The sequence below is a fragment of the Triturus cristatus genome, chromosome 10, assembly GCF_964204655.1.
Source record: "Triturus cristatus chromosome 10, aTriCri1.1, whole genome shotgun sequence".
In the NCBI taxonomy this organism is placed as follows: domain Eukaryota; kingdom Metazoa; phylum Chordata; class Amphibia; order Caudata; family Salamandridae; genus Triturus; species Triturus cristatus.
Genome location: NC_140593.1, coordinates 934,994,618 through 935,015,331, shown reverse-complemented (window position 1 = coordinate 935,015,331; position 20,714 = coordinate 934,994,618). Strand labels below are relative to the sequence as shown.

The following is a 20,714-nucleotide window of genomic DNA, read 5'->3' as shown; positions in this document are numbered from 1 at the left end:
ACACCCACTTCTCAATGAATAAGATATAAACAACAAATAAAAGATGCCATAGCACCGGACCCCAATACCTCGCAAAAGAATCTCCTTCCACGTCCCCAAGAGAAACCTCCGCTCCACTGACCTAGCCCTGGCCGAAATCCCCCGCATCCACAGAGCCCAAATGGGGGGGGGGCAGATCCTTCTCCTACATCGCGGCCAAGACCTGGAACGAACTCCCCCTCAGCATCAGACAAAGCCCTACACTGCAAGCTTTCATAAAAGACCTCAAGGCCTGGCTCTTCGGATGACCTCGGAGCTGCCCGAAAGCGCCTTGAGACTCATACGGGTGAGTACTGCACTCTAAAAATCCCCTGCTTGATTGAGCACACAATACATGCAACATATCATCACCAGCTGAATTACACTCTGGTCTTCAATCGAAACCTCAGAACTCTTTTATAAGTCACCCCCTTACTGCCAAGAGGACTATGAGGACATACCAGTGGAAGACCGTGTGCTATATAAATGCCAATAAATGACATAACATAACAAGCAATGCAAGGTACTTAATTGACAATGGGTCTAAAATCTGTGGATTCTGCACATTTTATTGGGAAGTACCTTTAGCCTGCCATGAACTTGCTGTTTTATCAAAAACCATTTTTTTTAGGTTATCCTCTACAGTCATGACATGCCGCAAAATGGTTGCTAAAATCCCCACATCAGAATCCGTTACTAACATTGTGTATTTGAGTGAACCACAGAAGCATGCCTTTTCCCTACACTATGGTGCATGTCTCCATTTTACTTTATGGTACGCATTCCCTTTTTGCTAATGATAGCCAACTTGCTGAGGGTGATTGCTACAACAAAATTAGAACCAATACACAAATAAAAATTAATGCATATTTTAATGATCTTTATAGCGTTATCAGATCTATCAACTTGCTGGTAACAAAACAGTTATAGACACTTAATCATCTCTAGTGTGCTGTCAGTAGAAACAGGGTAAGACATTGAGGTCACAAGCACAACAGCAGAGCAACAACACTGCCCCAAAGAGTTATTTCTGCAAATATATACTCTTACTAATATATACATTTATTCATAAAATAAATAATCATACAAAATTCGTTCGACTTAAGAAATACAAAAAAGGTGACAACCTACTTTGTACATAGCTTTGGACTTTAAGATTTTACAATACGTACATTTTGTAAGGCAATGGATAAGTTGTTAATTTTAGAATATATAGATAATACGGCAGCAAGATGAAAGACAGTAGCATTAGTGTGGCTCAACAGCGAGGCAAGGTCTGACACACAGAAAAACTGTTTATTCTGGAAAAAGGGTGATATTTTGCTTGTAGTTAAATATTACTGTTATAGATGCATGGATGGTATTTCCTCATAATTTGATTGGCTGGAATACAGCGCGTCTTCATATTTACATTGTTTACATTAAATAACTGTTTTATGCTTTTGTCCATGTTTGATGGTCAACAGTAGCCATTGGATCAGTAGCTTCAGGTTGAAGATATACCGACTGGTGGGTGTTAGCTTGCAATCCAATGCCATTCCAGGGAAACTGAAGTTTCTCCTATTAATGCAACTCATACAATTTGGTTGCCAGTCCAGTGTTTTTCATGGGTTTCCTGTTCTTAACTGTAGAAGTTTTACAATGAAAACTAGTGACATGCTTGCAATGCCTACCAATATAATTCAATACTTTTATGGCATGCCTTTGTTCTGTGAATATGTATCTCAAAGGGTGAATTCGTACACAACTTCACATCTGTTATTTTCTTTAAAAAAAAAAAAACTAACGTCTACATTTCTTTCATAGAAAGAAAACAATAATGTTTGTATAGCTATAAGTTGGATAGCAGCGTTTCAGTTTTCGTGTGCTCTGCTTTTTGAATAACATGCTAGGTGATGTGTGGTAAGATGTTTTCCAACTATCTCCTAAGTGTTGGACAAATGCATGTCGTGAGATACGCTGGTAGCTCGTGGATTCATGGATGTAAGGCTGCCCAGTTAGATTTAGGGGTTTCCCTCTGGCGTTGTCATTGGGCGCAAAGACTAGTGCTTTAACATTTCGGCTCCCAGAGGAGTGGAACTCAGTCTAACTTTGCTCGGGTTTCACCTAGACACATGACTCCTCCCATTTACATTGTGTTCTCTGATTGGTCGATTTTGTAGAGTATCTATCCAAAGCTCCACAATAAAGTCATAAAGACAACAGAAAGCCCACACTTTAAGAGATTGTGATAGTTGAAGTTATTCACACAGATTTGGGAGAGAAGTGTTTGGCGCAGGTTAGAAAGAAGACGGAAAGACAACAAAGTTTGGAGAATTTTTAAAAGAGAAGGCAAGCATTTGAGTTGACACGTGATGAGCAGTTAATGGGAAGGGGGAGATGGAACGTTTCAGAGGTCAGTAGGCAGAGCATTGGCACACCTTGAAAATCTTTTTATATTTTGTCAACACATAATACATGGAGACCTGGGAAATTCGGACTTATGTAAAACGTTTAACCCCTACAATGAAAAACTTATACTAGAACACATCACTTACTATGGTCGGTTTGGGGCCAAACACCTTCAAGTTTCTATCGACATGGCTCTTCCATACAAGGGACTGATTCTCTGAACTAAATGGAGTACACATAGAAGTACTCTGGAATCCCTCAATACCCTAAGACACTAAGATGGGAATTTAGTTTGTAGAGTCAATGTAATACTGATAACATTCAAATGTACAGGGATTTCTTATCTAAGCCAACACAGAGCATTTACAATGGGCACATATGTCTTGAATGGACCTGTTTGGCAGCAAAGGTCATTATTTGTTTATTATAAGTCTTAGCAATTCAGATTGGAGCAAGAGAGTTTTTGCTCGGCTACACTATGCTGTGTTGAGAAAGAGTGTCAAAGCCAAGTAATTATCAATGTACCATTTCTGTTGACACACCAACATTTTGTTAGCACCCAGTATTTCTTTGGCTTAGATATGTAGCTAATGTTAGAAGAACAGGACAGTCCTCACCATGCCGATCAATAGTCATGATTACAGTCACAGGCATTATGCAAAATGGGAAACAACAGCTATCCAAACCTATCTCCAGTACTACGGTGGAAGACATTTCACCATATCCATTATATAATACTGTACAATACAATAAAGCATGATTTCTGTTAGCCATTTTGTTTTCATCTTTCAAGGATTTTTCCTTGCTACAGTTTTAGTGAATTGCGCCTGGTCTATTCGCATGTTTTTACGGGAGGTCAGTGAATGCATCCTCCGATTTCAGGAAAAATTAAGCTTGTACGGTGGATTAGGGCCCTTTTGCACAAATGTGCACGTGTGTGCATAATACAGATTTTTATTTAAAGCTGACTTGGCTGGCAGAGTTTTTTAAAAGATGTTTTGGATGACTGTGAAAAAAGTATTTGTATTCTTTACCCAACATAACCAACTTATTATGAGGGCCTGTGAACTGTGTGTAACCCACAGATCACTGTTTAGGTCTCGGGAGGTGGTCTCAAACATTCATACTCCTGAAGTGGCTATGTGAGTGCTATTTTGGTGTAGAATAACACCACAGAATATAAACTGGGCCAGGAGATGTCAAGTATTGTGTGGGGTTGTAAATAGATGACCTACGGTACACACAGATTTCACCAGTGGGCAGTCTTCCCTCTGCACCATTCTAAAGGTTTAGCTTTCCTGAAAACAAGTAACTAAAAAAACCTCATTTAGGGCTTTGTGGGCCGGCCTTCCCAATTTCGAGTTTCCCACCAAACGGGATGCCAATATTCTCAGAAAGTGCTTCTGCTGACATGGCAGCACTGCCATACCATGGTGGTCCTGTCCGCAGTTCTGTGTATTTCATAAACAAACTCCAAAATACAATGCTCTTAATATGATGAAGATTTGTCCAAATATGTGTGGGGGTGGGGGATTGTTGTTATTTTTTTCTGCCTGGGCTACCATTCCTTGCATCGAGAGCCGCGTCAGGAAATAATTGCGTTAGAAGGCAGCTCTAGATAAGGATGGCCTTCTGGTGCAATGGACCTGACAGTACTCTGGAAGCAGGCCCACCACAAAGAGGTTTCCAACAATATGGCTGTCTGGGTCATCAGAAATGAAGCAGTTCTGCTGAATTAAAATTGGGCTTGGGGGTGTGATGGAAGAGGTGTGTGATCGCAAATTCCATACATTTGGGGAAATCTCCACTTACCTACCACCTCTAAATCATGTCTGTAGTGTTAAGGCCTTCTGGAAGAGGATTTTGATTATTTTACCCATGTCTGAGGAAGTGCCACGTTGTGTCCTTTTTATGACTGGTGGGTCTCGCAGGAAGAGGGAATGTATCCTGGTATTGAGAGATTTCTATCACCTTTACCACTCACTCAGCCTCCAGTCCATCCTTCCTGCCTCGTGGTTCTGCCTTTGAAATTGTATTTATTGTATTTCTGATGATAGACACACAGGACCGGATTTCACTTCAACATCCACATCGACTTTAGTACCTGACCCGGTTGTCAAACCTTTTATATGCAATGTGTCTAAACTATTAGTTGATACAAAGTTGAAGCTTTGACACCGATGATGATGTTTTGCTTCAGAAGGGTCTACTATTTAGAAACCAAAGTAGGTTTTGATGTTCAAGGAAATGGTGACAAGGGACCTTCTCAAGCAAAACAATTACCTATTGCAACAAAAAGACATTCCTGAACAGATATTGTGGCCCTTCATCCTCTGGCAGTTGATATATCCATTGAAGGGAAGTTTGCGATTGTGGTGAGGTGAGATAGTTTTGTCCACTGGTACTCTACACCATGCAGAGTGCAGGATTTGTGTTGGGAAGAAATGAACTAAGTACAGTTTCCAACTATTCAATATTCAACATGAAAGCATATCATTCAGTTCCTGCAAGGCATTGCCATCAGTACTGTGTTAGAGTATGAGTCTCACTTCTCGCTGCATAAACTGTCACCCACCTTACGGTACTCATCTGGAGATGCTCTTGCCCTGTATTAAAGGGCATTTGTTCACTCCCGATATCTAATTAACCCGCGAGGTGACTTGTACGTTTACTCCAATGAACATAAGCCGGGATTGGCCACCTGGAGAAAAGTGGTATACATATTATGTGTTTTTCAGTCCATTTGGGCTAATGTGCTTTACAGTAGTAATGGAAATGTTAACATTTATAAGTAAAATAAGCGAACACCCACATTTCTTGACTGCAGAAAATGTGTTGGCACCTACAGCACATGGAATATCCCTAAGCCTTTATGGTCCATATTGTCTTAAGAGCGGATCCATCTTCTAGTGGTTATACAGCCTTGTAGCAGAGCTCATGGTCCATGCTCCTGTGAGGTTTAGGAAAGCCACTTCTGGGATTATGCTGCTTATTGATCATACACGGATTTGAACACAATACTCCTCCATCAATATTTGTTCAAACGTTTGACATGGTTTGTGTGGTGCTTTATTTTTTGTGTTTGCTTTGCGTGCAGTCAGGATATGACTGTCACCATGGCGCAAGTCATCAGAGCTTACTTCACAGCCCCTGCCTCTTCACACAGTGTTGGCAATGAGGAAAAAGAAAATGCTTGATTCCTGAAAATTAGCGCCACCGCCTGAAAGGTTCATGATGACTTGTAAATAGACTGCAACGTTGCAATGGGATAAAAATGTTTTATGTAGTGTTACACGATTGCCGGGTTAGCATTCAGCTGCATCTCGCACTATTCCGGAAGTCCTATACTATCCAAACAAATTGAGCCTCTTTCACCACCAAAAAAGAGCTTTGTCACAAATGTATCTCAGAACATTGAGTCACTGTAGAAAAGCAGTTGTAGGATTTTCAGCCTATTTACACGTGTGAACATCGTACACCCGTACACATTCCTGGCAGCTCACATAGCAGCACCAGTGGAAGATGCAGTGGCACTTTTCTTTCCTTTTTTCAGTCCGAGTGTTATGTCCACGTCCACAGCACAGAAGATCGCAGCCATCGATTCCATGAGACGTGACATTACAAATCCTGTCACGGGTGCCGAAGGACCCTGTTTCGGGGTTTGGCTCACAAAAATTGGGGGAGCTTTCATAATAAACCAAATCTCTTTCAGTTGGTGGCTTGAAGAAAGTGTACTTGGGCCGGAGGGTCTCAACCCAGCCACGGGATTCTCGATGCTTCTCCACAACCATTTCGGAGGCACTGTCGTATTTGTCCTTGAGGTAGTCACCAATGACTCTGAAGTCTGGCTGCGACCACCAACACGTCTTCACCTCACAGCTTCCAGATAGCCCATGACATTTGCACTTAAGGTGCATATGATCAATGATTGACTAAAAGAGAGAAAAAAAATGCAGTCACTATTTTGCTCCAGTTAGTTGTTTTGTAGTGTAAGCCAATATTCCAGAGACAACAAAACTGCATGCAACATAATTCAGTTTGTAAATATTTTGTTCTGATTTGGGAATATTGTGATATTTAACTAAGCGAGTAGAATGAAACCAAAATCCTTGGATGTCACAATATCCAGGTCAATAATACTGACAGCAAATACATTGAACCCACTGTATCGTCAAGGTACGAAAATAAATGGAAGCATGGACCTCCTATTGTAACTCCTCCTGTACTTACCTTGACGAAATAGCGGAAGTGGATATTGCAGAGTCAATGTATGCGCATGTCTATATTGATACTTTGATATCACGAGTCCCCACCCTTTAATATATCTATAGTTTAAGAAATGAGTCTGACATTAAACTGTCACTCACTCCACCCTAGAAGAAATCCAAAGACATGCTTACTGTAACACTCTCCTAGCCCATCTTCCAATTGTCCTGTATATTAGTCCACTTATAGTGATAATTCAGAAATAACAGCAGCCACTGGATGTGCAGTGTTAATACTACATCCAAATATATTAACACTAGTATATGAAATGTTGATAGTTTGAGAAAATGTTGGAATATAACTCTTAACAAAGGACTCTGAAAACTATACAGTGAAAGCTGGCAAGAGCACCATTCTACTTATACAGGCCCTAAAAAGTAATTTCTTGCAAGATGATAAAAAATATATAAAAGTCACCAATGCCATCTCATAATATGCTACTATTTCTAAGGAGCCATGTTGAGGCGGCGTGGATTTATTGCAAAGCATTGTGAAAGAGGGTGGAATCAACTTCTTCTTAAACTTAAAGGGATTGAAATCCTTCTTGTTTTATTACCGTTCGTCCAGCCTCATTGTTGTGCCTGTTCATGGCAGAACGAGCATCAGGCCTGTTCTCTCGGGCATCTGCAAACTCTCGCGAGACCATGCTCCCAAACTCCACATCCTCACTGCAGCCTCCCCACTTCCAGCCTTCGCCTGGGGGGCCCTTGTGCCGCGTGTCACACCCACAGATAGTGGCTGATCCCTCGGCGCAGGAACGGGTCACAGCAAACGCCACGCCAGCAGATGCAATGGCATGGACAAAGGCAGACTCTCTCGTGGCTGGAAATACAAACAGAGAGAGTTAAGTATGAGGCTGGAAGATTTTCACAACAATCAATATCACAAAAAAAATCTGATTTCAAATTTAGATTCAATTATTCAAGTTCACAAAGCTACCGAGCGTGTAGACCAAAATAGAAAAACATTTTTTTCAAATTATTGCTATACCTCTGGACGCGGTCTTGACTGCAAGCATAAGATTTTGTTTATTATAGATGAAGACCTACTTGTCGCAGACAAGGTCTGCAAGGCCCATCTACGGCTGGACTCAAGTTAGATGTTTCACTCATGTTACCTATACTCACCTTAGCCAGTCCCAGACATGTCTTTTGCATTACCGGTTGTTGCAAGGTATGTCCCAAATTCGTATAATTTACTTTGTGGAAATTATGTAAAATTACCCCCAAAATTATGTGAAAGTACGTGAAATGGCAATTGGGTATTTTGCACTATTGATAACTGCAAAATGTGCCTTTTGGTGCACTTTGGATGCGAGGGCACATTTTGTGCTATACAAAATGTGTGCAAAATCACAAGTGATATGAACAGCGCTTACGTTTTATTTGCCAGCGCTGCTCCCGCGCTCATGTAATAATTGCTTTACCCAAACGATTTCTCAATCTTGGGCATTTCGCCGAACAAGCATAATGCGAAATGCTTGAAATTATGCAAGATTATGCAAGTGTAATTGAAATTTCGCCAGGGGTCTACTTTTTACCTGTAATGCCGATTGGAATGGAGTTTCAATCAGTTAGCATTCTTTCTACAAATATTAATTTTCTCTTGTTGCTAGTGGAACTTCACCCTACACATCTGATCTTCTGGCCCCGCAACATGCTTGGCTCCTTCACTATATTTTTAAACCTTTCAGTTCTGTATCGAATGTCCCGTAGTTTCTCTTCTCCACACCGTAACCTTTAGTAAACGTCTAATGCAGGCCTTCCACCTTCTGAATTCTTATCTTTAGGGCTGTCTGTCATCGGTGCATAAACTTTTTGAAAGGCGACCTTCAGAGCAGTTTTCAGCAGATCTTTAGCCAAAAAAAAGAATCTGTAATTTATATTTCAGTGCCCTGGGTGATTTGCATAAAACTGGTTACAGCTCTCTACATAAAATGAACCGGGCCATGGTTAATTTGTGCAGGGGGTTGCAGATAGTTTACTGCAGTACTTTTGGAGCCCAGGGGCCCTATTATGTAAAGGGCGCACTTTCCCTATTTGCACCTGGCGCACCTTAAAACAGATGCGCCAGACGCAAACATGGAAAGTGTGTCCTATTACAAGGAATGCGCTGCCCCTAGGGCAGCTGCGAACTCACGCTGCCCTAGGGGCAGTGCATTCCTGTGAAAAACCGAGTGGCTGCTTTGAACCCGCTTCATGCTTTCACAGTGCAGGCAGCACCCGCCTGCACTTTTAAAGGAGTTTAGAGATCCCTTTGCAGATAGGTGCAGCCAGTGACTGGACCCACCTTCAAGGGGGTGTCTGGAGGTCCATGGGACTCCATTTGCTCTCTTTAGTGGGCTGCTCTCAGGGGGATCACTGACAGTGTGCTACCTTTTAAATGGCATACTGTCAGTGTGCCACCTGACAGCTTCTGTGCCTCTGCGACCATGTCTGTAATACGGAGCAGGCGCAAAGAGATTTGCTCATTTTCATGGGGCACGCCCCCATGCACATGAGAGAATGCCCCCTGAAGATAACGCTGATGCTTTATGTGCGCCAGCAATATCGGTATTACTGAGTGTCTGCAGCCCCTACTGTAATACCAAAGTGCCCTGGGGCCGCGCAAAGCGGGCTTGAACGCCCGTTGCGCCCTCGAGGCTCTTATGTAATACGGCCCCAGCACTTACTTTCATCAGGAGACTTTGGTCCAAAGCAAGAGAGTGGAAGTCAAACAAGCATTGGCATAGCCAATAGGTCGCGCCTTTGGGACCTTATAAGTGTTTAGCCATGCAACAGTTGCATAACTAAATACTTATAAGGTCCCAAAAGCGAGACCTATTGGCGGCCGCAAAAGTGAAAGTGATCGTGATCCCGATCAAACATCAAAGCAGCCGTGCGGCCACGAAAGTGAAAGTAAATCGCGGTAAAGAGCGGCGCACTGTAGCTCTAGGCTGGCCTGGTAGCACTTTTTGGAGCCCTCTCAATAAGTCTCGCCAGACGAGCGCATGCGCTGGGTCAGGCGAGACCTAAAAAGGGAGAATGAAAGAGGAAGAAAGACAGGAAAACAGGGATAAATGAAGGAAGGACTGATCAAAAAGAATTCACAAGAGTCAGATAGAGACAGGAAATTTAGGGTGATGGAAAAAGTAGCATGAGATGGGCTCAAGAATAGTCAACCTCGCTATTCAGCAACCCTGGCATTCTCTAGCTCTAGCAGCGGGTTCCTAAGTAAAGTTTTTGTTTTCTGCACTTGGTTTAACTGATTTAGCACTTCAACCACGACTGGCTTATTTCATCTCCTTTAAAATCTGATCTCATAATTCTATTAACCTTCTGGTTTATTATTTGTGCCAATACTGTGTTATTAGCAGTAGCAGAAAAGAGGCATTTCTATGTACCTTTCAGTAGACAATAACTATGTATTTAATTCAGTTTCAGAAATCGAATTCACAGATTCTGATATTTCATTCCTTATAGAGAATATATTATTTTTTATTACAGCACTTTGAGATATCCAAAAGGAGAAACACGGCACATTATAAAAGTCCAAAAGTAAATGAAATTAATCATAAATAAGTATTACTCCTTTCCTTCCATCAGTATAAAACTGAAAAAGTGAGTATCGTTGAGTAAAAGTGTTAGCTCTGCTTGCTTGCATATAAAAATATATCCACTTCAACGATAACGACCTCCATATACAGAATATTGAATGCCAACTATCATGAACATATTAAGGGGAGTACAGATTTACTTCTCTTAACTCTTAACACATTTATTTAACTTGACAACATGTTCGTAGTTGATATTGTATAGTGATATAAGTGCAGGTCGACATTTAAAACTTGACATTCAGGCAGACTATTCTCTTGTATGCATACTTCACATCCATGTGAAACAGGAATTACAGAGATACATAGACCTGGACTGCAGGAGTTTCCGGTGACCTGTGCAGTGGTTAGTGAATCCTCCACTTTAGCAGCTTAAGAAGGAGCCGCCTCTGGGACCAATGGACTGGTGGAGTGTGCCCCACTACAAAAATAATAAGCTATTTATGGGCCTTTCCTGTCTGCACTGAAATATCACTGTTCGGGAAAGCTATGCCCGAGTGTTTTGAAGGATATGCATAGTAAAGGAAACAAAGAAATCGTAATGATGAAAAAAGCAAGTATGAGACAGGAAAGTGAGAAATTGAAAAGCAATAGATGGTAAAAAAAAATGGATGCATAGATAGAAATGGTAAAGAAAGAATAGGAGGAAAAAGGAAGGGTGAGAGGAAAGGCCAAAACATGTAAGAAATACAGAAAAAAATTGAATATTTTTAAAGAAAAAGTGAAAGGAAGGATATAAGAATGTAAAAGGGTGAAAGGATGGGTGAAAGAGCGAAAGGATTGATAGGAGAAAGTGTGAATGAATGGAAAGGTGGAGGAATTGACAAATGGGTGAAAGTATCGTGGATGGAAGCGTGAAAGGATGGATTCATCAGGGGGGCGTGGCTTGGACGCCGATGGTGATGGTCGCCTGAGAGCTCGGCTCCGGGACTGAGCCCGTGATTATCCTGTAAATCGGCGGCTGCGGGGCACCCCAGCCCCCGCATTTTGCTGACCGGCCCGACGGAGACCTGCCGGGGCCTCTGGCGCGATCGGCACGAGCGGTGACCCGGCGAAAATCGCAGTTTGGGGAGTTGCGGAGTGCGACCCAACATGGCGCCCGAACTTCTTTGTCCCCTTGGCCGGGTCCATTAGACTGGAGGGACATCGTTGGCAGCGGCGCATCCCCTGCTCTGCTGTCTCCCGGTGGGGGATGGAGCTGGACATCGGTCAGAGAGGTCTCTTTTAACGGGGAATGCACTTGGACGGGCGGCTGCCCACACCATAGCGGATTCCACACGAGGACGTCTGGAGGTCCCGACGGTGGCCCCACTCCCTACACCGCACTTGGCTCCCTTCTCCTGGCCGACCCACTTCCATGGGAGGCGCAACTCCTTGGGGCCGCGAATCATCCGGTGGAGTTGGTAACACTCACTCCGGGACTCTATCGATCGTGCGGGCCTGCCCGACTTGGCGACGATTGTCTCCGCCTCCCCCTCGGTGCCCCCGGACGACGTGTTGGTGGCACGAGCCAAGGTTGAGACGGTCCGACGGGCCCTGGAGACGGGGATCTCCGGCACTCGACCCGAGGCCCAGTGCCCAAGGGAGTCATAGCCGGCGTCTGCACTCGGGGAGGCCCGCTTCGGGACCCGCGCGGAGAGCGGCCGGCAACATGGGGAAACCTAGAGGCGCCAAAGGGGCTACCCCAGCTGTATCGGACCCGGAGACCCAGGACAAGGAGGAACGCGGGGGCCCGGAGGGTTCTGGCGGTGCACCACTGCAGCAGCAATTTGACCGCGTCTTAGAGGCAATAGCGACCACGCGCTCGGCCCTCCAGCAGGACATTGCTCAGGTAGCGACGAGCCTGGGTCTCCTTAGAGCGGACCACGGCAAACTTTCAGACCGGGTCAAGGAAGTGGAGAGCTCGGTGAAAACCTTGGAGCCGACACAACGAACCTTGGCTGCGGATATGAAGGATGCTTTATCCCGGATTACGGTTCTGGAGCAGAGAGCGGAGGATGCGGAAGGCCGTAACAGGAGGAACAACATCCGTGTGGTGGGCCTGCTGGAAAAGATTGAAGATGGCGACATGGTGGCATATCTGGAGGCCTGGCTCCGAGACACGGTGACCCCGGAGGGTCTATCCTCCTTCTACACCCTGGAGCGTGCCCATAGAGTCCCGGCGAGGCCACCGCAGCAGGGACGTGCCCCGCGACCGGTGGTGGCGCGATTATTGCACTTTAGAGATAGAGACCTCATCCTCAATGCCGCCAGGCATAATGGGCCATTTAAAGTGGCGAACAGCCAGGTGAACATCTTCCCGGATTACACCTATGAAACTCAACGCAGACGGTTTTCCTTCCTGGCGGTTAAGCGCGAGCTCCGGAGCGAGGGCATTCAGTACTCGCTCTTCTATCCTGCGAGGCTCCGCATAATTGTAGATGACAAAACTCAGTTCTTTGATAACCCAGAGGATGTGTGTAACTGGCTTGAACTTTATAGAGCGGGGAAAGGTGGATCCGGCTCCTCACCTCCACGGACGGCGGAGTCGGAGCAGAGGCGGCGATCCAGGAGGATTCGGGGTCGCCGTGGCCGCTCGGGGGGTCCCTCAACTGCAGAGACATCGACGGAGCGGAAGGGAGTACTAGAGGTGCTATCAGCGCTGTCTGGTTCACGGGACGATGCCATTGCGGAGGAAGCGGTCCCTGATGACGAGGGGGGCCCAACGGACTCCGAGGAATCCGTGCCTGACAGTGTTCATACGCCGGTGGTCACACCGCAATCAGTGGAGGACCTTCTGGATGGACAGGGGTAACGGGGTGAGCTACTTCGTTTTGGGTGGGGGCCCGGCGGGTGGGTGGCGGGTGTCGATAAGAGATGCTGACTCCCGGGGTCGGGAGGGTGGGGTGCCCTGGACTTGCCCTGAGGGGGTTTCTCTGTGACACTGTTTTGGGCTTGCTATAGTCCTGGTGGCCTGAGCGTCGAGGGCCCACTGCCTCCGCCCGGCCCGCACCTGGCCCTTAAGGCCTTCCTACGGTGGCGACCGCAGGATTAGCAGGGTATAGTGGGTTGTTGGTGGGTATAGTTTGGATGGGAACTAGATGGTGCTATTTGGGTCCTGTTCTGGGGAGGGTGGCTGGGGAGTTGGTTCATATTTGGGTTGTTAAGTTTTGGTTGGGGAAAATGGCCGCCATCAGTGCTGTGAGGATCGATGTCGTTCCTTTGTTGGGACCCAGATGGGGAGACTTTGCGAGAACAGTATGGGACAATGGCTGATGTTGCTAATCTGAAATGTATTACTTGGAACGTACGGGGGCTTCATACTATGTCCAGGCGTCACAAGGTCCACGCTTACTTAGTGCGTAGGGGGATACAAATGGCGCTGCTACAGGAGACTCATCTGAACAAGGCGGAAGGGGCGGCGTTACAGCGTAGGTGGAGGGGGCAGGTCTTTTGCACTTCGTACTCTGCATATGCCAGAGGGGCGCTGATCTGGGTTAGGGCGGGGGTTCCATTCCAGGTCACGAACACAGTGATAGATCCAGAGGGGCGTTATGTGGCCATCTCGGGGACTTTGGGAGGGAGAGACCTAAACGGTTGCTGTGTGTACGCTCCTAATGTAGACCAGACTGCCTTCCTTTCCAGGTTATCGGGCTCGTTGGCCCATTGCCTCTCCGGGCCCCTCCTGCTCGGTGGAGATTTCAACTCAGTAGTGGATGTAGACACTGACCGCTCGCACCCACCCCTCCCCGATTCTCCGGTTCGGCGCTTGGCTAGGGATCGTAGGGACTGGCAGACTCACTGGGGTCTCACGGATATCTGGAGGGCGCAACACCCCACAACTAGGGACTACTCATACTTCTCGAGCCTCCATGAGTTGCACGTTCGACTGGACGGATTTCTTGGCTCGCCCGAACTGGTTTCAGCAGCGGTCCGGTCTGAATATTTGACCAGGACCATTTCTGACCATAACCCCCTCCTGCTGGACCTTCGTTGGTTTCCCGGGGTGCCTGCGGTGCCCACCTGGAAATTACGGCCCGAGACCCTTGAGGACAGTGTTTTCAAGGCGGACCTAGGTGAAACGATCTCAGAGTACTTTACGTCCAATGGTGGCACCGCGAGCTCGAGAGCGTTAGAGTGGGACGCTTTTAAGGTGGTGGTGAGGGGTTACTGCATTTCTAAACAGGGCGGCATGAGGCGAACTATCCTTGCCGACTTAGAGGCAGCGGATCGGAAACTCCGCGAGCTGGAATTACGCCGCCCCGGGCGCCCCGAGTTACAGGCACGCACGGCGGAGGCGAAGGAGGCGGTGGCGGCGGAGGTCGAACGGCTCCGTTGTTTTGACTATAAGGCCTATACGGTTCGGTCCATCGCAGAGGGGGATAGGTCGAGCGCGCTGTTGGCATGGCTGGCCAACCCGACGCGGCAGTCTTCGCTGACGACGTCCATGCGCAGGGCAGACGGAACCCAGGTGTACACCCAGCCTGCGATTCTGAGCTGCTACCGGCAATATTATGAGCACTTGTATCGCAGTCGCTCGGTCCGAGACCCTGACCTGCTCGATAATTATTTGCGGCCTCTGGAGATTCGAACAATGGAGCAGGACGTGGCGAAAGCCTTGGGGTCCGACATAGAACTGGGAGAGATCCGTAGCGCCATTAAAAAGATGGCGAGAAACAAGACCCCGGGCCTGGACGGCCTTCCTGTGGAGTTCTATGCGGCTTATGCTGATCTCCTAGCCCCTAGGTTATTGGTAGTATACGGGGAGGCAAAGAGGCTTGGGCGTCTCCCGGGCTCGATGTGCGAGGCATTGGTGGTCCCGCTCCTCAAGCCCGGTAGGGATTCATCCGATCCGGGGTCTTACCGTCCCTTATCGATGCTGACGGTGGATTATAAAATACTGAGCAGCATCTTGGCCTCGAGGCTGCTCGGACACATGAGCTCCTTGATACATGAGGACCAGGCTGGCTTTATCCCCAGGCGTAACACGACCATGAACATTCGCAGGTTGTTTCGATTGCTAGGGGACCCGCTGGTGGACGCCCCGTGCCCGGTTGTCCTATCAGTGGATTTAGAGAAGGCTTTTGATAGCCTGGAATGGGACTACCTTTGTACTGTGCTACGGAGGTTCGGCCTCGGGGAGGGCTTCATCAGGTGGACCAGGGTTCTGTACGCCTCGGCGTCAGCCAGGGTTCGGGCGGGGCCGCTGATTTCCTCGCAATATCCGGTGGAGCGAGGCACGAGGCAGGGGTGTTCGCTATCCCCACTGCTCTTTGCGCTGGCGGTGGAACCTCTTGCGCTGCATCTCCGGTCGGGAGCCCATTACACGGGCCTGTGGACTCCTTCGGGCCCGCACTACATTTCATTGTATGCAGACGACCTGTTGCTCTTCCTAGAAGACCCGCTCGCTGCCCTACATGGGGCTGCGACGGCGCTCACGGAGTTTGGGGAGGTCTCGGGCCTCCGAGTGAATTGGGCTAAGACCTGTCTTTTCCCGGTCCGCAGGGGCACCCCCACCCCTGCTCTAGGTAGGGAGATTAGATGGGAACCCGAATGCTTTAAGTATCTAGGGGTGTATGTCTACCATGAACCTTCTGACCTCCTGGATGGGAACATTACCCGGGGCATTCGAGCACTTCGAGGCAGTATGAGCTTTTGGGCCACGCTACCGCTCTCGGTGGCAGGGCGGATCGCCTTGCTTAAAATGGTGGCGCTTCCCCGGTTGTTATATTATTTTCGGACACTACCGCTCTGGGTCCCACCGGCCACGTTTCGCCTATTACGATCAATGATAGTCGGATTCCTCTGGGGCTCGGGCCGCCGGCGGGTGGCCCTCAAGACCCTGATGAGGCCGAAGGAGGAGGGTGGGCTTGCGGTGCCGGACTTCGAAAAGTATTATTTAGCGGCGCAGCTCCAGGCCTTCACCCAGGAGATCGCCCGGGAGTTCCGGGGCCCAGAAGACAGGAGGGGAACGGGCATGGCCAGGCATGTTCTCTCCTTCATAGCGATGAGACAACGGTTGACCTTGCAGGACTTGTCACAGGAGGAGCGGACCGTTCGCCTGTGCTGGAACCGAGCTCATGCTCGGGGCCACCTGAGGACACCGTATGCGCCCGAAATACCTCTGGGGATGCTAACGGCTTTGCCCCATGGGGGCGATTGGTCACGGTTGGCGACCTGGGAGGACGCCGGTCTACAGATAGTCGGTGATCTATACGAGGACGGGACGCTCTTGCCCTTCCAGGAGCTCATTGATCGCTTCGGGATTCCCCGCGGCGACTTTCTGCTGCACTCGGCCCTTGTTCGAGCGATCCAGGCGCACTGGGGATGCGGGCAGGAGGAACCCCCCTTATCCCCGGTATGCCAATACGTGATGATGTCTGCGGGCACGGTAAAAGCGGTCACTTGCCTTTACGGCAGGCTGATCAATGAGGGGCTGGCTCCCCTCACCACCTTGAGAAACCGCTGGGAAGAGGACATTGGCAAGGAGATCCCGGAGACGACCTGGTCCCAGCTGGTGCGGCGAGCCTGGAAGGGCACACGCCACGCCCGCTTTCAATTGGTCCACTACTACGTGCTCCACAGAGCATATTTGACCCCGGTGAAAATCAGGCGATATTTTGCTACAGCTTCGGCGGAATGCCCCAGGTGCCCGGCCCAGGAGGCGGACCTTCTCCACATGCTATGGGCCTGCCCGGGATTGACATCCTATTGGGTAGAAGTGGGGAAGACCCTGGAGGAGACGACGGGGAGATCCTTATCGTTTGACGCGGCGGTGGGTCTCCTGCACTGGTTCCCTCATACCCCAAAGAATAAAATATCTAGCAAGTTTATCGATCTGGGGTTGCTCCTTGCTAAACGGGAGGTGACCAGGAACTGGAAGGCACGAGCTGGTCCGACGGGAGGCCGGTGGCACAGCGAACTTTTGAAGTGGGCGGCGGGGGAGAGCACGCTAAGATACCAGCTAGCTTGGAGGCAGGGTAATGAGAAGGCTCAGGAGGCAGCGCTGGAATGGGAGATGTTAGTGCAGGCCCTTAGGGACTATTGCGCCCCCAGCGACTCTGAGCGTGAGGAAGCGGCTCGCCCCGAGTCCCGATAGACAATCGCACTTTTCAGCTTTGTTGCTCTCCCCATGGGTCCTTTAGTAGATCCTGTTGCGGTTGTTGCCGTGCGCTGATGGCGGGGGTGGGTGGGTTTTCCTGGGTTTGTAGTGTGTTCAGGGTGGGGTGTTCTTTTTGGGTTTATAGGCTTGTTTGTAAAAGCAGATGATGGACAGTGGGTCATCCAGGCCAGCTTCGACATCCTTCTGAGCCCCCACTGAATTCCGCCGCCCGACCCCAGGGTTGTGGGCTAACTGGCTGTGTAAGCGACTCATGGTGGGGGGACGGAGGGGTATGTCTCATTGATCTGGCTTGACATATAATGCTGACCGATTATGTAACGATTTACTGATTCCTGCAATAAAAATAATTAAAAAAAAAAAAAAAAAAGTGAAAGGATGGATTCAAACACATATATTAATTGGTGGATGGGTGAAAGGATGGATGTATATCATATAGGTTAAAAGGGCAAAGTGCTGGATAGGAGGATGGAAGGAAGCAAGGATGCATGGGTGGATAGCTGCTTGGGTGGAAAGGAGAAGGAATGGATTGATGGATGGATGAGTAGGCGATATGAATAAATGAGGGGCGAAAGGATGGATCGGTTGATAGAAGGAGGATGAAAGGGTGAGGGAACTCTTCTGAGTCATGTTTGCATGTTATACATGCTGTGTGTGATTAGTGGTATGGTTCAAGGGGATGGTTATTTACACTGGACGTCCCTCTTGATAAAAACACATGTTTCCTCAGTGTGTCTCGGACCTGTTTGAAATATTCACCCGTTTTTCTTTCCATCCCATCTTCTAAGAAGTGACTCCCTAGAACCTGTCATTCAGCCAGTGCATCATTTTGTTGGTCTGTTTTTAATCTGACAGTCACCTCTTTAACCTCTTAGGCATTTGACCTCTAGAAATAGGCACTGGATGCCAGATAGAAGTAACACACCTCTATTTGTCTAGGGGATGTGGCTCCTATTGTGTTGCTCAGCATGCCTGTGGCAGTCTCAAAGTGTTATTATTGTAGGAACACCACAATAAACAATAGTCACATTGGAAGCCTGTCTACTCTGATAACCAGTCTAGGTAAATTGATATATCTAGCCACAACATAGGATTTTTGTTGTTGTCTTTATTTTGAATTAAAAAAAAATAATGTACCAAATACAGGCTCAACTGAGCATTGCTTTGGGATATTGCAAAATATAACAATAGCAATAGCCGGAGAGTAATCAAAACAATACCCCAGCATTCCAGCTGGCAAATATGCTTAAAATAGAGGAAAAATGCAATGAGTGTGGAAAGAGTGGGGGAGAAGAGAAAGCAGGGAAAGGGGTGGGACAGTAGGGGGAGGGTTGGAGTGGCAGACCCTCCACGCTGGAGATATTGGGGGAAGGATAAGAAGAAGGAGGAAGACGGGGTCCTGGGGAAGCACAGGGTGTCTCATGGGCACCTCCCCTTGCTGTGAGGGATAGGGAGAGAAGGCACACCAAAAGTTCGAGGTGATTGGTTCAATAGGGATGTCATCTCGGCAGAGGTGATCCATAGTTGTCTCTGAGGAGATTTGGTGGGGTGAAGGTGCGCCAGCAAGAATACTTGTGCAGAAGGCTGTGGCGACCCTCCAGAGGTATGTGGGGAGGTGATGACTGTACTCTTGGGGAAACGGGACCAGGTCACATCCAGGGCACCCATGTTCATCTTCATCCCAGTCAAGTGTCTGCATTCTGGAACGGGTCCCACACTGTTGATAGGCGTCCAATCTATTGGCTAGTGTGTAAATGAACTTTTCATAGGATGCCACCATAAACATTTCCGTAAGCCATATTGCACAAGTTGGGAGCAGCAATGCCTTGGTATGCATAGTTTGGCCTCAGTTAATGCCATACTAAAGAAACAATGCTTGTGATTGGACACTGAAGGGACAGAGTTCAGCCTAACGCAGCCATCACTGCCATCCATGGCCCCTGGATGTCCAGGCAGAAATTCAAGATGTGCAATGTGTCGCATCCCTGAAGATCACGTCCACAACAGCGCAAGTGGTGTTAAAGGCCGGCATGTTCTAATTTTGCAGGCATCCAGGCAAAACATTCATTTTGATCTCCCACACACCACGGTCCAGGCTTTCCAGAACCTCTGTCCAGTCCTCCTCCTCATTAAAATGTACCTACAGGCATGCTCACCATAGAGTATGTTGTAGGTGCAACAGCGGTAGGGAGTACTTATGTCGTACCATTTGGTTGTACAGACCTGACATCACTCAGCAGTAATGGCCCCACACTCGCAAACAGGTGGCAATGAGGGTGGGTGCAAAAGTCCACAGAGGTGCACCCAGACTGCTGTAGAGACAGTGGCTGAGTTGTAGGTATCACCAGTGCTGATGGAGGGACAGAGGGAATTTGTCTCTCAGCGCAATTCTTGTGACGGAGGTGCCAAGTTCAGAGTTCCGTTCTTCAGTGGCTGCCATGCATGACTCCAATGCAGTGAGGTGGGCTTCCATGCCATCCAGTCGTCCTTGAAATGCCCCAATGTCACTCCTGATGGATTTAATTTCTGAGGTGAGATCTGTGATCTTGACATCCATGAGTTCGAGTTTGTGGCACATCGCTGTGATTTCCTGCAGGGTACGGTCCACCAGGTCATCCAATCGTCCGGCGGCGCAGAATGGTGAGGGCTTCTAAAGGGCCACAGCCTCTGTGAAGATCACCTGGGGGGACGCTTTCCCAGAGGCCATGGGCAGGGTCAGGTATGAGGGTAAGATTCAACTCAGAAAGCCAGGCCCTGTAGGGCTGCAAGGACTGCGAAGGGTAGCCAGGACATCACAGGGAGACAAGTCCTCAGGTGGGGTCGGAAGCCGATCCTGGTGCTCTGGTGGATGAGAGGGGAGGCCGGTGGGAGTCCTTTCTTAGGCTGTTCGGATGCAGTCTGGTGCCTTATGGAGTAATGGGGGGCAGGGAGGACTCAGGGTCCAGAGAAAGCAAGAGCAGAGAGTCATCTACAGAGAGCTGCCCCTCTCCAGGGCATGCCCGTGAGGCACCAGAGAAGATATGCAGTCCAACTGGTTTAAATAGGCCCTTCCTCTATATTCCGGCCTAAAGGACAGCCCTTCCCTCTGTTCCAGGCACTGTCTAAGAGGGCACGGGCTCGGGGCATTCAGTTCGTGCCACTGTGTCCACGTTCATGGGCATGCCACCAGATCGAACAGGGGAATTCCAAGTCACTGGCGGGAGGTGCAGTATACACTGAGCAGTTCCGAGGCTGGGGTTCGTTGCCTTTAATGGCAAAAGAATGTCACCACCCTCTGTGAGCTGGGGGGCAACAACTGCTGTGGATGGGAGGGGTGGGTTCTTCTCCAACCAGCAGATGAGGCAGGGG

General features: G+C 48.2%; 1 protein-coding gene across 2 annotated transcripts in view; it reads right to left on the bottom strand.

Annotated features, from left to right (window-relative positions):
* Positions 1-871: 871 nt before the first annotated feature.
* Positions 872-20,714, bottom strand: part of LOC146796270 (protein Wnt-3a) — a 258,547-nt gene continuing 238,704 nt past the window's right edge. For both annotated transcript variants that reach the window (XM_085628762.1, XM_085628763.1), the window contains exons 3-4: positions 7,232-7,497; positions 872-6,341 (exon numbers count right to left, since the gene is read on the bottom strand). In XM_085628762.1, coding sequence (XP_085484888.1) covers positions 5,862-6,341; positions 7,232-7,497 — 746 coding nt within the window. In that variant the 3' untranslated portion in view covers positions 872-5,861. The remainder of the gene's footprint in view (positions 6,342-7,231; positions 7,498-20,714) is intronic.